Raw genomic sequence first — 15177 nt, 5'->3', positions numbered from 1 at the left:
AGAAAGAAGAAAAACGAAGCGGGTCGGATAGGTGATTGGCTGGTGGGAAGACGGCCCGAGACAGTTTGACCCAATTTCCGGAAGTTCAATTTATAGGGCTGAATGAGAGTGCCCGATCGCAGTGCGGGAGCGGTTTTGCAGTCTCTGTAGGCTAGAGTTGTATTAGTTTTTGAGTTTTTTTCTTCTTGATGTAAACGAGCGCGATCTCTATCAAACAGATAGTGTCTGCTTGAAAGTGGATCCCTGCATAACATTTGCTACTGCACTTGTTGCGCTTTCCCAGCGTCAAGCCCGTCTGGAAGTTTCCAGGCGCACAGAACATAGGTAGACCTGAGCGAAGAGATCAGGTCCCGTGTTGGAGTCCCAGATTGTTCATCTACGAGAAATTATAGTAATTTCAATGAGTTTTTTGGAGGAGGAGATGTGGGGATACACGTGCAGTCAGTTTTAAATTTACGAGTGGTGAGGTTGCTTTATATTGGCTGCTTTTCCCTTTTGGTCTTTTCATCAGCTAGAAGTCCTTTATGATGTCACTATACGTACATACAGATTATCACTTAGTTTCTAGTCTTAGTCCTTCCCTTCTCTTCTGTCCACTTTTTGTCTAAGCCTCTTATCCTGTCTTTTCCCCTTAAGGGTAAGTTTAATATTTAAACATTATATTTTTAAGAGATACCCTTGGTTATTTCTGATCTTAATATCCCTTCTAGGAAACTATGTTAGGTATTGGTCAGTTCTTACTGTCAATTATAAGTGCTCCAAAATACTGAAGGAGATACACATTAATTTTTAACAATATTTTAAATGTGCACTTAAACATTTAAGGTGAGTTTCTTACCTAAACCACCCTTTGTCCTAGAAAATTCATGATTTGGTTTTAGACTGAATTTTGAGTCCCAGAAAGAGCAATAACAAGGTCTTGTAGTTTAGAACTTGTAAGTTAGGTAATAAAATTTGATTTTGGAGATGAACTAATTTAGTTTTGCAACTAATTTTAAGAAGCAGTGACGGAAGAGAAAAATGAAGAATACATTTGAAAAATTAGTCTTTGATCTAGCTTAATTTTTGAGATATGCTGAGCTTTTAAAATTTCAACACATTTCTTGTACTAAGATGCAAGAATCAATTATAACAAACACATTCTTACATCAGCAACTTAATGATTATGTAAGTAGAACCCAAGAGTCACAATGGGGAGTCATTAGTTGGTGAAAGATTTAGAAAACCCTGTGTCTGCAGAAATTAACTGAACCGTTAGGCCTCCTTAGCCTCTGGATTTTTCTGAAATCAGGTATTTAATGAAATGAGGCACCTAAAGTTCTATGTAGCAAGGACAGTTTCATTATGCTAGTATGGAAAAGGAAGTTTCACTTTTTGGAAAAATTATAATAAATTATGACTCTCTTTTAAATGACAAATTCTTAAAAGAGTAACACCTTCCTCCCCTGCATCCCAAATGTATTTTATACATGTGTAGCTGGGATTTGCATGTTTGTTTGTTTTTTTTTTTCAAATGTTCCAGAGTGTTCAAGCATGTTTGTTTTTTTAAAAATGTTCCAGAGTGTTCAAACATTACCGTGAGGAATATTTAAGCATCACACCACAGTTGGTCAGGGTTGATTGCAATTATAGAAACAGAACCTTTATCTGTTCAGTTTTAACTTTTATCTTTTTTTTTTTTTAAAGATTTTATTTATTTATCTGACAGAGATCACAAGTAGGCAGAGAGGCAGGCAGCAAGAGAGAGAGGGAAGCAGGTTCTCCGTCGAGCAGAGAGCCCGATGTGGGGCTCCTATCGGGCTCAATTCCAGGACCCTGGGACCATGACCCGAGCTGAAGACAGAGGCTTTAACCCACTGAGCCACCAAGGTCCCCCTGAACTTTTATCTTTTAAAAATCCATTTGCATTTATAGGATGTACTTAGTGGAAGTTACAGAACCCTTGCATCCTTTGATCATTAAAGTAAACTGTTATAACCCATACTTCAGTCTCTTCTAGTTTATTGAAAATTGAGCTTAAGCTCAAGGTCAAAATTAGAATTTCCATTTAATTCAAAGGCCCACAGTTTGTGTCTAGGCAGAAGTTACCAAGTGCATCCCCTTAGAACTAAATGATGTGTGAAGCTAGTGGTAGGAATGAAAGTTATTCTTTACTCAGAGTAAATTTTAAGAATTTTGGGGAAAAGAAAAGGAAGAAGTAACACCTAGACTTGCTCTTCTCCAATTGCATTTAATGTAATGTTGATCTGGTAGAGCAGAGTAAGAAGGTATCCTGGGATATATCTTTTGCCTCACAGGGTCTAGACCCAGCTGATAGAAAACTCTGGAGTCTTCTAGTTTTAGCATCTCTTAAACCACCTTGCCAACTTATTAACTATATTTCTGTCCATGTTGGAAACTTAACGGAAAATGAACTTAATCCAAGAAGCAAAACACTATTATTGAGACACAGAAAAATATTCCAGTGGCACCGTGGCTGTTCATTTCATTTGGTGTTTCACTGTGTTGGTGACCTCAGTAATGGCATGATGATACTTTTCTGAAGCTGACTTGAATTCCACAAGATGCTTCTCATAACTTTTAATGGCTGCTTCAAGCTGCATTTTCTCCACTGCTCCCAGGATGGCACGGAAGATCATATCTATGCCAAGGCCAAGAACGGCAACCCCTATACTACCAAGGAGAGAAGCACCAATTTGAGCTAACACAGTGACCAGCTTGTTAATGATGCCAGTTGTGACGTTTGAGCCCACAAGTTTAACAGCTACTGCACTGGCTGCGGAAGTAGCTTCTCCCAGGATGACTGAAATGACCTTTTGTACTATTGCAATTTTGTCTGTTTCCCTTTCTTTAATATCCTGAAGTTTTCTGTAGAGGGTTGGCTCTAGCTTATCTTTTAGTGCTTCATCAACCTTTTGCAGGTAAGTTTGGATTTTCATAATGGCTTGGATGATGATATCACAGTTTTCTTTGATGGTCCCATCTCTTTTCATCTCGATGGAAGCCAAGTTGCACCCCAAGTGCATGTTTAAGACCTCAATCAGCTTATTAGTAGCATGGAAGCTATCAGATAAACAATCAAGAAGCTGCTGGTGAAGATGGTTTACTTCCTGCCTTCTCCGTGGATTCTCTGGGTAGAGGAAGTCACTCTGAGACATGTTTCAAATATAATTTCTGAAAAATAAAGTAGTAAATCTTCACTAAAAATTTTGAAAAATACCTGCTGTCTGTGTGCATTTGACCAAGAAATCTTTTACTTTATGAGTAGAAAAATAGCACTGTGCTATCTAAGGAATTTCTTAGAAAATTCAACAGGTTCTTTAAAGCAATTATTTTTATGAAACTTAGAGTCAGTGTATGGGAATGGGGGTGACAATGCCACCTACCGATGCAATAAACGAGGCATTAGCTTTTTTTGTGGTAGAGAGAAATCCTAGATAAGAAGATCTGTGTTTATCAAGCATCTGGTTATTAGTAAATAAATGTGATTATTTCTAAGTTGTATTTAATAAGGTTTGACATAGACTGCAGTTTGATATGGTTGATTCTTGATGACCGGCACTCCTTAATTTTTCCAGACCCTACTTAGCACACTGAATACACCTACCAGATTGATTTCTCTAATATTGGAAGATAAATTAGTAGAGCCAGAAGAATATTAAAAATCTCTGAATTTACAGGGTTATTAATGTTTAATTTTGTTTAGAGACTAACTTAATTTCTAATATTAAAGTCACTCTGTATGTCTTTACAAACAAATTATTTGTTCTCTAAGCCTAGGGGTCATCAAAGGCAACACACAGAATCTTTACAAAAACTTTTCATGTTAAGGGTATATATGAAACATTCTTTAGATTAAAATCTCACTGGGGGAGAGAGTGGGCATGGTGCAGGGACAGCGCCATTATGACTACCTCTGTGGTCTCATTTGCAAAGCTTAGAAGTTAAATTATTTAGAATGGTTTATAATGCACTTGGGCACAGTGAAGATTAGCTAGAATTGGCCTGAGAAAGGAAATAATGCCATTTCATGAAAGTATTAAAGAGTAAGTGGCAAGAGGATGCAGTAGAATGAATACAATGAATCAGGCCGGAGCCTTCTTGTGTTTGTTCTCGCTTAGAGTATTATGCAGAGAAAATAGGAACAAGCATGTTCAGAGTTTATTTGGTTAAAAAATTTGAGGCCTGTGAGAACAATCTTACAATATGCATACGTTGCATAGTCTTCCTATGTGCTTGGCACTTTAATTTTTAGTTGAAACTCTTAGAAGAAAAGAGAGAATGAAATATCTGTGGTGTCTGGCACATTCTCTCTTGAGTAAACAACATCCTAATGAACTTGGGCCCTATCCACTCTGAGACCATGGCTTTTAGCCTAGATATGGGGAATCTCACAAGCATAGAATGAAAGAATGATATTTTTCTCTCAAGAAAGTAAACATGAAAAGAGCCTGTCCCTCCAAGCCATAAAGATATAATTTAGAAATAGGAAGGGGATTTTAAGTGGATTGAGAACATAATCATTTATGCTGTTCAGTTTAGAAAAATGCCTTGGTATCCCTAATAGAATAAACTTATCACAGTCAGAAATTCATTTGCATCTTTGTTTCAAATCCAGCACACACACACACACACACACACTCAAACCCATGTGTTACACAAATTTCCACAGCAATACTTAGAAAATATCTCAATTTCATTTAAAGAAATTGTTGAGGATTTATTAAATATTCCCCAGCTCACCGTTGGGTGACAAAAGTGTACTTTGATAACCATGAATGTGGACTTTGTTTCTCCTTTTTTCTTCCAGAAATTTTCCATTCAACCTTTTCCTTTTTTGGTTTCTAGTTTTCAGATAATATCATGAAGTGAAAACTCCAGTTTCTTACTTTGAATTCAGAAGATCATCAACTACATTCCTATTCAGATATTTAGGTGAGAGGAGTCTTTGTTAGCTTGCGAAAGTGTAAAATATCTCTAGCAGTTATCATTTGCCTTTATCTGAAGGCATAGCTTCCAGAAAAAGGTATGTTGTTCTATTTACCTAAAGATGAACAAATGGAGAGATGAGACTTCCTCCAGGATAGGAGGCTGAATACTTCCAAGTGGTCAGTTTAACTTACTGTTTTAACACACCTTGACAAATTAATCGTAAAATAAATAGTCAGGGTGTTATTTACTTGAGGAGAAATGTACCCAGGTCCCACACAGATGTAGAGGACTCCATTTTCTTTTTCTTTTCTTCCAAGAGTTGAAACAAAATCAAACAAAACTAATAGATGAGATTTTTTTTTCAGGAAAAAGTAATGATGGGACTTTATCCTCCCCAAATATTAAAGCATCATAAAAATAATATTAGTATTGTACAGGTTGCAGGAGTAGATGGAATCATGGAACAAAATAGTTCTGGAAACAGACTCTTCTATACATTTAATATTAATAATATTACATTATTAATAATAATATTTAATATATGATAAATATAGACTTTCAAATCAATAATAGTTGAAAATGTTCCTGGCACAATGAGCTAGTTTTGGGGTTAGAAATTAATTTTATTTTATTAAAAATTTTTTAAAAAAGAGTTTATTTATTTATTTGACAGAAATCACAAGTAGGCAGAGAGGCAGAGAGGCAGGCAGAGAGAGAGGAGGAAGCAAGGTCTCCGCTGAGCAGAGAGCCTGAAGCAGGGCTCCATCCCAGGGTCCTGAGATCATGACCTGAGCTGAAGGCAGAGGTTTTAACCCACTGAGCCCCCCAGGTGCCCCTATTTTTAAAAATTTTAAAAGGTTATTTATTTATTTGACAGAGAGAGAGAGTAAGAGAAGGAATACAGTCAGGGGGACTGGGAGAGGGAGAAGCAGCCTTCCCACTGAGTAGGGAACCAACCCAAGGTGGGTCTCGATCCTAGGACCACAGGATCATGACCTGAGCCGAATGACTGAACCCAACGATTGAGCCACCCTGGCGTCCCTAGAAATTAATTTTTTCTTAAAAGATTGTATTTATTTATTTGACAGACAGAGATCACAAGTAGGCAGAAAGGCAGGCAGAGAGAGAAGAGGAAGCAGGCTCCCTGCTGAGAAGAGAGCCTGATGTGGGGGCTTGATCCCAGGACCGTGGGATCATGACCTGAGCCCAACGCAGAGGGTTTAACCCACTGAGCCACCCAGGCGCCTTTAGAAATTAATTTTAAAAAGTTAGTGTAATATTTGTAAAAAAAAAATGATAAAATAGAAGAAACTTGATCATTTTCAAATGTCTGTATGGAGGAAGGCTTTATAAGCTTAAAATCAAAGGAAAAAAGTCACACAAAAATTTGACGAACAAGGATGGCTATGTAAAAAGAATTAAAAAGAAACTGGGAAAAATGCAAGAAAAACGAAGTATGAATTTCTAATGACAGTTGCTATCAATAAGAAAAACAGTAGTTATCTAACAGCTAAATGAGCAAGCAACTCAGTACAGTAAAAGCATGGTAGCAGATTGATAAAAAGACTCAATCTTACCAGAAATCAAAGACCCAAGTACTCTTTGAATTGTATTTTCTTTCTTTTACATCCCCAAGGCCTGACACGTGCACTTTTATACCTTCCTCCCAGTTTCCAGATAGCAGTCTATAATTCTGTGTCAGTAACAAGTTTGAGTAAGATGTCGTAATGTGCTTAGAATTATTTTTCAAATCTAACATAAAAGGACTTGTATTTTTCTGAGTTGGGCTTACCTTCCTAGCTCCTTTTGTGTTGGGGAAGGACTTTGGAAGGATTCCTTATGCCTTGCAGATCTTCAGCAGGCCTGCCCTCATACCTTCCCAGGACTGAACACAGTTCAAAATTATTTTCATCCCAACAGTGAGATAAACAATAGAGAATTAGGTGAGGAAGAGGTAGGGTTTGAAGGTGAAACTAATGAATTATTTTTGGATAGGTGAAATTTGAAGAGCCTGGTGAAGGAAGCAGTTTAATAATTCAGTAACAAATTATCTAATGGACTAGTACCTTACTATGGATAAGGTAACATGCCGAACTTTATAGAGCACACAAAATGAAAAGGACATGGGTCCTGCTTTTATGGCATTTTTAATCTAGTTAAATAGTTAAGCCAGACTTCAAACCACTTGTTGAGCTGAAAGTATTATGTCATTTGAAATTATAAGGCTCGTGCTTCATTTGTGCAAATTCAAATTTTCAACAATCTGCAGGTTAATATGTATTAACATTAGGGCTATATGGGAACATTTAGTAATTTAGGGAAGGTTAATAATTTGTTCCCTTTCAAACTGTTATTCTTAGATATATACTTGATACTTAGAGGAGAGGTTATACACCACGCGGAAAAAGAGTTAGCAAAGTGCACATTTCCAGTATTGCCTCTGACAATTAAACTAAGCTCTGACTTGCAAAGTGTTTACTTCACTCAGCAAAACAAAAGCCTTGCAATCAGTTGGAGCCGCCTTCCTTGAAGATCCTAGTTGTTACTTCTGCGCGCCTTAAGGGATGTCTTACCAACAATATATAATAATTACCTAAAAGATGTCTGGGCCATACGTACTTTTCCCTATCTTACTACATTTTCAGGCATGACCTTTTAAATATTGACTTTAAAATTCAGTCTTTTAAAAATCATTTCTTGGGGCACCTGGGTGGCTCAGTCATTAAGGGTCAGATCCCAGGGTCCTGAGCCCGGAGTAGGGCTCCCTGTTTGGCAAGAAGACTGCTTCTCCCTCTCCCACTCCCCCTGCTTCTGTTCCTTCTCTCACAGTGTCTCTCTCTGTGTCAAATAAATAAATAAAATCTTAAAAAAAACCAAACAAACATTTCTTTTGGGGTGCCTGGGTAGCTCAGTTGGTTGTGTCTGGCTCTCAGTTTTGGCTCAGGTCAGGATCTCGGGTTCTTGAAATCGAGCCTTGCATTGCGCTCTGCACAAAGCTCGAGATCCTCTTGTCCCTCTCCCTCTGCTCCCTGCCCCTGGAATGAATAAGTAAAATCTCTAAAAATAAAATAAGTTTCTTTTTTCTTTTTAGTTAGGCTCTGTGCCCAACACAGGGATGAACTCATAACCCTGAGATCAAGAGTCACATGCTCTACTGACTGAGCCTGCCAGGCACCCCTTATAAGTCATTTCAAAGTCACTTTATAAATGAATTTTAAAGATTGGTGCTTATAAGTAGCTAAATGTTATTCTTAATCCAGTTCTTAATACTTGCACCGTTGGTGTGAAAAATGTGATTTTTACATTGTTTATTATCAGATGATAGTGCTCATTGTCTGTGAAAAGTTCACTCTGCACAGTTAGCATCCACTGCTGAACTGCTGTGTTTCTACCATTATTTGAGTATTTTGTTGTCGGGGTTCATATGAGGTAGGTCCTAAGAGCGGTAAGGCAGCCTGATGAAGAATTGATGGCCAGCAGGTGGTGCTCTTGCTCCCCAGCATGCTTTTTTCACCCTAGCCTTTGCTGAAGCCCCAGAGCTTGCTTGTTGCTGTATTTGGACCGTGGGTGCTTAAAATTTAATTTAATGAGAGTTCTGTTGCTTTGTTTCCAAAGGAGGTTCGGAAATCACATGCACTGTTATTGTATATGTAATATTACTTGTTATTTCAGACAATAAAAGAAACTTGGAAAGGCTGATTCCAGTGGTCAGCATATCTTCTGAAACTGGAATGGAAACAAAGACTAACCTGAAATGGATTCTCACTGAAACTAACCTTGTCAATTTTTTTGAAATGAGAAGATCAACATTCAAGATCAAAGAGTGTATAAGAAATAGCAGAGATGTATTGATGTATTGTCTGTAAAAGTTAAGATTTATTTAGAGATACTGTAGAGTTGTTTTAATTTTGGGGGGAAAGGAATCACTTTCCAAAGTGAAAATGTATTGATTATCACATATTCAAATAAAAAATTCTCAGGATAATTTTGTGAATAACAGTAGCTAAATGTCAAGTGTTATAGAAATTTAAAGAAGGAAATTACATTGAGGTGATTAGAGGAAGCTTTGTGGAGAAAGTGACATGTGATACATGTTTTGATAGATGGTAGAATTATAACATGAAGAAATTATACGTAAAAGATTTGATAAAAAAGTACTTTAAAGTATAAAGTCAATTCAACTAATATATAAACGCTTTAAAAATAAAGAAAGAAAAACCCATAAACCTACCATCTTAAATTTTTTTCGTTGTTCCTTCCTAAAGTTTGTTTAAATGTGTAAATATTTTTACCAAGTTGAAATACATTAATTTATCTTACATTAATTTTCATCTGACATTAATTTACTTAAACACCTGCCTAAATTCTTAGTTTTCTAATAATTTTATTATATGAAATATTCCATATGATATCAACCATAATTTAATAAGTACCCAGTTATTTCCCTATCACAGTATTGTAGTGGGCATTTTAATACAGAGTTTTTTCCCCATTTCCAATTATCTCAATTATTTCCTCAGGATAAATTTCCAGAAGAATTGTATAATCCATGAGAAATAAAGTTTTTATTATGGTTATCTTTTAATATGTATTGCAAATTGCATTCCAAAAACTTTTATACCACCATCAAAAGTAAATTTTTATAGCAAGGCACTGTGTATGTTTCAAAGCCAAAGATAGTTCTGTTAAATATATATTGTTAATTTGGGAAGCACAGAGTTAAATTTCAAAAAGAAGAGTTTTTGCTTTTGCAGAAATACATGGTGGTGTGTGAATGATGATATGATACACATGATCTATGAGACTGGCTTCCAAAGAATCTGGAAGGGAGTGCGGAATAGAGTTACAGAGGAAATAAGATCAAGTTTGTTTTGAAAATTTTTGACACTAGGTTATGGGTATATGACACTTGATTATTTTATCATCTCCACTTCTGTGTATGTTTGAACTATTCCCATAGCAACAATTAAGGAAAAAGAGACAAAGAAAACACATCTCAGCCTCCAGTGTTGAGTCATTCATACTCTCTGAGTTTTTCCATTTCTCCCTGCTGTCATTTTCCTCACTGTCCTATTATTGGGTCCAGCTATCCTGGGAAGTTCACTTATTTGGGAGTTTGGGAGTAGGGGATAGGTGAAACCACTAGCTTTTCAAGAGAAAATAGCAGTTACTGACTAGTTCTGAGACTCCTCCTTTAATTTAAATCAAAACCCTGGCCTTTAATTAAAACAAAACAAAACCAAGAATTTGTTGATGGTGGGATGACACTCTTTCTGATGTAAGTTCTAAAGAACGTTTCTGGACCAGAAAGCAGAATATCAGTGACATTCATCAGCCTTTGTTAAATGCTCAGGGGAGAATCCTCTACTTCTATGCCTTAAGACATTAGGAAAAAAAAAAAAAAAAGGGTAGACAATGTTCTGTGCCCTCAAGAAGATAACAGTCTATTTGGAGACAGACAGCATTTAAATGTAATATAGTTTATGAGAAAGCAGAAACTCTATAAATTAACTAGTATTAGATTGTACATTCCTTCTTTCACAGATCCTGAGTACTTATATTGATGTTAGAGACATAAAAAGAAATGCTACAATCCATGTAAACAATACACAGGTGTTGTCTTGTCCTCAGTGCTTTCTAAAACTGCTATCTTTACTGCTTTCTCTTCCCCTCAGACTTAATCAGTTACATAAATTGTTCATTTTCTTCTTTATCTGGTGTCTTCAGAGAAATAAATACTCAGAAGGAAGCGGCCATTGGATACTCTTAAAACAAAGTTGTTTTGTGACTTTATTATATTCATGGCTAGGATTCAAGACTGACATGTTATTTCAAATACCCTTTAATCCAGAGAAACAGAATATCATACCAATATTAGTAGAAATAGCCATATCGCTTACCTTGCTGTGTTTCTGAGTTCAGTAGTCCCAGTGGTTGTTTAGGAATATTGTCAAAGGGCTTTTTCATCTGGATGTTTCCATGGAATGTGATGACTTACAGCCTTTGCTGGTCTCTGCTGGGTCCCTCTGCCTGTCCGCTTTATCTACTATTTCTGCAATCCTCATTCTCTGAATTCTTCTATTTCCTATATTAATATAAAATTAGTATGTATTAAGTCATCTAATTTGAAAGGCAAATAAAGAGGCGAGACATGTAACTGTCTATTCCTTAATGGACTTTATGGTTGAAAAGTGCTGTACGACCGAGCTAATCCAGCTCAGCAGAGACGATGGCTCTGCGTAGCTCCCAGGTTCTGCGATTCTGTCTTGCCATCTATTCCACACATAAGTTTCCTTTACCTTCTGTTGCATTCAGACCTCCATCTGTTGCTGATGGAGAAAAAAACAAATAACTCATAATGTGGGCTTTGTTTCTGTTCTCAAGAGATAAAAACCCAGATATTTGCAACCAAATGTGGTTTTTGTGCGTGCGCTCTTCTTTCCTGCTCTTTATCACCATCTCTCATGGTGTCGGTGAATGCCTTGACCATAGGAAAGCCTTAAAGACTAACTTGACTCCTTTCTCTTAAAGCTTAGAACAGTCTTTCGTGCTTTTCCCTCTACATTCTGTCCTCACCTCCATGGATTCCTCTACAGCAGGGACACCTCAGAAGCAAACAATCACCCCAGCCCCCATAACTTAGTGGGGAAAAAAAAACATGGGCTTTAGAATTGGACGGTCCTGATTTTGTGTATCCAAATATCTCTTACTAGCCATGTAGCCCTGGAAAAGTCACTTAATTTAATTTTTTTCTTTCTTTTTTTTAATATTTTATTGATTTATTTATTTGTTAGAGAGAGAGAGCAAGAGCGAGCACAGGCAGACAGAGTGGCAGGCAGAGGCAAAAGGAGAAGCAGGCTCCCCGCCAAGCAAGAAGCCCGATGTGGGACTCAATCCCAGGACGCTAGGATCATGACCTGAGCTGAAGGCAGCCGCTTAACCGACTAAGCAACCCAGGCTTTCATTGTGTGATGTATTAGTTTGTAATTGATGGGTTGTCATATGGATTAAATGAGATAATGCATGTAAAGAATTTGGCAGAGTGCTTGATATATGGCAAAACCTTCCTAAATGGTAGCCATTTGTCTTAACGTTAACAACACTCATTTCTGTTGTTATGGGGTGGGTAGAGGATACAGCACTGAGAGTCCAGCTAGGAGATACATAAAATCTAAAGGCGCTGTTCTATAGTTTTAAAGGAGAACTAAGTGGAGTACTATTTTACTTCTGTCCCAGTGGATCATTTTGCACTTGACATATCCTGGGGCTTATGAGGTACGGGGATAAAAGGGAAATAGGATGTGTGTAGACAGTGTATCTGAAGTAACGGTGGATGGACAAGTAGGATTTCAATAGATGTGTGGGGTGGGGTCGGGAGGAGAGAATGCAGGTGGAGGGAATACTATGAACAAAGGGGCTAGCAAAATGTTGGGAGCATTTTCAGGGCATAAACTTAGTCCATTACACTGGTGACCCAGGATATACGCGAGAGCAGTGAGGGAAGGGAGTAGTGGAAAATTGAGAGCAGTCTAGATGATCTTAAACGCCATGCCAGCAAGTTGTGTCTTATTCACTAGGCAATAGTGAATCATTGAAGCTTTTTTTTTTTTTAAGATTTTATTTATTTATTTGACAGAGAGAGATCACAAGTAGGCAGAGAGGCAGGCAGAGAGAGAGAGAGGGAAGCAGGCTCCCTGCTGAGCAGAGAGCCTGATGCAGGACTTGATCCCAGGACCCTGAGATCATGACCTGAGCTGAAGGCAGTGGCTTAACCCACTGAGCCAGCCAGGCACCCTTCATTGAAGTTTTTTATTGTGAGGTAATATGAGGAGGATTTCAGGAAGCTTCCTTCATATAAACTATACTAGTGGGTAGGATGAGATGCACGTACTTGAAACACTTAGTGTCAGACCATGGGGTGTAGATGGTAAAAGCCAACTTTGAAGAGGGCAGCCATAGATCTAGTCACTTTTCCTAACTCATAATGTGGGCTTTGTGCTGCCAATTAATCTCATTTTTTTTCAATAAGCAATAGCAATCCAGATTTCTATCTTTCAGTTTTTAAATTTAGAAGTTGATACAAGCAATTGTTGGGTCAAACAAAGCACATCTGCGGGTTGGACTTTGCCTGTGGATTTCTGGTTTGGGACCCCTGGGGCCACGTTCACAGTCCTATCTTTTTATGTCTCCTCCAGAACTCTCCTCATGAACATTGGTTAGAGACATCAACACTCCTCTCTATGGCAGAAGAGGATGAGTTGTACTGAAAGTACAGAAACATTCTCAGGCAAGACAGACATCTTGGGAGTTGGCGTTAGATGGCCTTGATCATCTTTGAAGTGCAGTACACTACCTCTTTGGTCTGCTGTTACTCACCTTTCAGAGTTATCTGATGGTTACTTAATTTTTCTGTCCAGGATTTTTAGTTCTACTCCGTAGGAAAGATTGTACCACATCTGCTTGCTCTATCTTAACTGGAACCAGAGCTCTTCTATGTAATTTTTAAGCTCTGTACAATCTTCTCCACTAGATCGGATAGTTATTGAGGATAATGCCTGAGAACTGGTTACTCTGTATATCAGCATATCCAATGGAGGGTCCAGTGCACGATATTCAATCTTGGCTGAAAATCTTTTAATTATTATCTTTTTGTTATTTTTATTAAAGCACAGGATCAATTCCTGCTCCATAGCTGGTGTAGCTTTCCTACCCTTGACAGCGGTTATTTTCCACATTTAGATTTTAAGATCAGTCTCTTTGCGGTTGACAAATAAATAAGTTTTTATCTGGATTACTACTTTGTTTTGCAGTGCTGAAACTTTTGTGCTGGAGAAATGTCTTCAGAGTCAGAAAAGGATAAAGAGAGGCTGGTGCAAGCTGCCAAAACATTTTTCTTTCACATGCAAGATCTTGTTGCCTTCACTAACACACTTATAGAATCGTTTAACAGCACTATGAATGCCCAGATCCACTCCCTGGCTGTGAAGGAAGATGCTAACGTTAAGGATGTCTTTGAACAACTATTCACAATCTTTAAGGAGTTACAGTGTGTCCTGGAGGCAAAGTACGACCAGATGCAAAAGGAACCTTTAAGTTCCAAGATTGCGACAGCGATTTGCTCTATGGTTGAGAAGAGTACCAATGTCAAGGAGCTGCAGCAGTCAGCTAGAGAAATGTTCAAGAATGTTCACACACCAGTCATCGTTGCTGCACTGAATAGCAGTAACATTCTTGGCACTTTGGAATCTTCTCTTTCACTCTTGATGACATGTCCTATCATGAAACTTCAGTTAAGTGACTTCTATCAAAAAGACACTGAAGACCAATCAGGGGCCAACACCTCAGAGAAAAACCAAAGTCCGGGTCCATCCAAAATCGGTACAGCAGACATCTTGAAAAAATTGCAGGATGTGTTAAAAGCTGAACATTTCAAGAATACCATGGAGTCAGTTGTAAATCAGTTGGAGCAAATTGTCAGAACTCTGGCACCAATCTTAGAGATCCTCCAAAAAGCCATAAATATTATGGAATCCAAGATTCCCGTGCCCTAGAAAACCAATGACCAGTAGGAATGCAACAGAGGGGCTCATTTCTGTAAGAACATCAGTTCATGTCCTGAGAATTTTGACAGTATGTTCTAACACCTTTGCTGTCAGAAAGGTGTTATATTAGGATGTAAGTGCAAAAAGTAGTCACCTGGAAGACCATTTACCTCAAGTTTTGCTTTATTCAAATAAAACTAACCAAAGAAAGCCTGCTTGTCATGGCAGTTACTAAAAATAACATGTTGTTCAGAAAATCAAGGTAGTGTATTACATTTGGGGATGTCTCTAAACATTACATATCATCTTAATGCATAATTAAAATAACCTTAAACTAATTTCCACTCTTGGTAATTCTATTTCTGGATACTACAGTGTGAAGTCCAGGTAAATGTAAACATTATTGTTAAATAATCTGGCAGAAAGTACTGTTCAGGTGCAGGAAACATGTAAAATATCCTTCTGCATTTTTAAAAAGATTTTATTTACTTAAGAGAGGGCTAGAGAGAAAGCGAGCGAGCGAGAGAGAGAGAGAGCACAAGCACGAGCAGGTGTAGCAGCAGAGGCAGAGGAGAAGCAGACTCCCTGCTGAGCATGGAACCCGATGTGGGGCTTGATCCCAGCATCCCTTGGATCATGATTTGAGTCAAAGGCAGATGATTAACAGACTGAGCCACCCAGGCACCCCTACCTTCTGCATTTT

General features: G+C 37.8%; 2 protein-coding genes across 5 annotated transcripts; one reads left to right on the top strand and one right to left on the bottom strand.

The window, feature by feature from the left end:
• The first annotated feature begins 115 nt into the window (after nucleotides 1-115).
• Nucleotides 116-14746, top strand: CUNH12orf60 (chromosome unknown C12orf60 homolog). Of its 4 annotated transcripts, XM_004755782.3 has the most exons (4): nucleotides 116-637; nucleotides 4849-4935; nucleotides 13128-13219; nucleotides 13743-14745. In XM_004755782.3, the coding sequence occupies exon 4, from the start codon at nucleotides 13767-13769 to the stop codon at nucleotides 14481-14483; it is 717 nt and encodes a 238-aa protein (XP_004755839.1). In that variant the 5' UTR covers nucleotides 116-637; nucleotides 4849-4935; nucleotides 13128-13219; nucleotides 13743-13766; the 3' UTR covers nucleotides 14484-14745. The 4 variants fall into 4 exon arrangements, with proteins under 4 accessions (XP_004755839.1, XP_004755841.1, XP_012913325.1 ...); XM_004755784.3 differs by lacking the exon at nucleotides 13128-13219 and having other exon boundaries at nucleotides 13743-14746; XM_013057871.2 differs by lacking the exon at nucleotides 4849-4935.
• Nucleotides 1836-11265, bottom strand: SMCO3 (single-pass membrane protein with coiled-coil domains 3). The gene is made up of 2 exons (XM_045073422.1): nucleotides 10833-11265; nucleotides 1836-3174 (listed from the first exon to the last, which is right to left on the bottom strand). Exon 2 carries the CDS (start codon nucleotides 3156-3158, stop codon nucleotides 2481-2483), a length of 678 nt encoding a protein of 225 aa, XP_044929357.1. The 5' UTR covers nucleotides 3159-3174; nucleotides 10833-11265; the 3' UTR covers nucleotides 1836-2480.
• Nucleotides 14747-15177: the final 431 nt, after the last annotated feature.

Source organism: Mustela putorius, unplaced genomic scaffold (genome assembly GCF_011764305.1).
Source record: "Mustela putorius furo isolate JIRA1106 unplaced genomic scaffold, ASM1176430v1.1 tig00537227_pilon_pilon_pilon, whole genome shotgun sequence".
NCBI lineage: Eukaryota > Metazoa > Chordata > Mammalia > Carnivora > Mustelidae > Mustela > Mustela putorius.
This window is presented reverse-complemented; position numbering and strand designations above follow the sequence as displayed.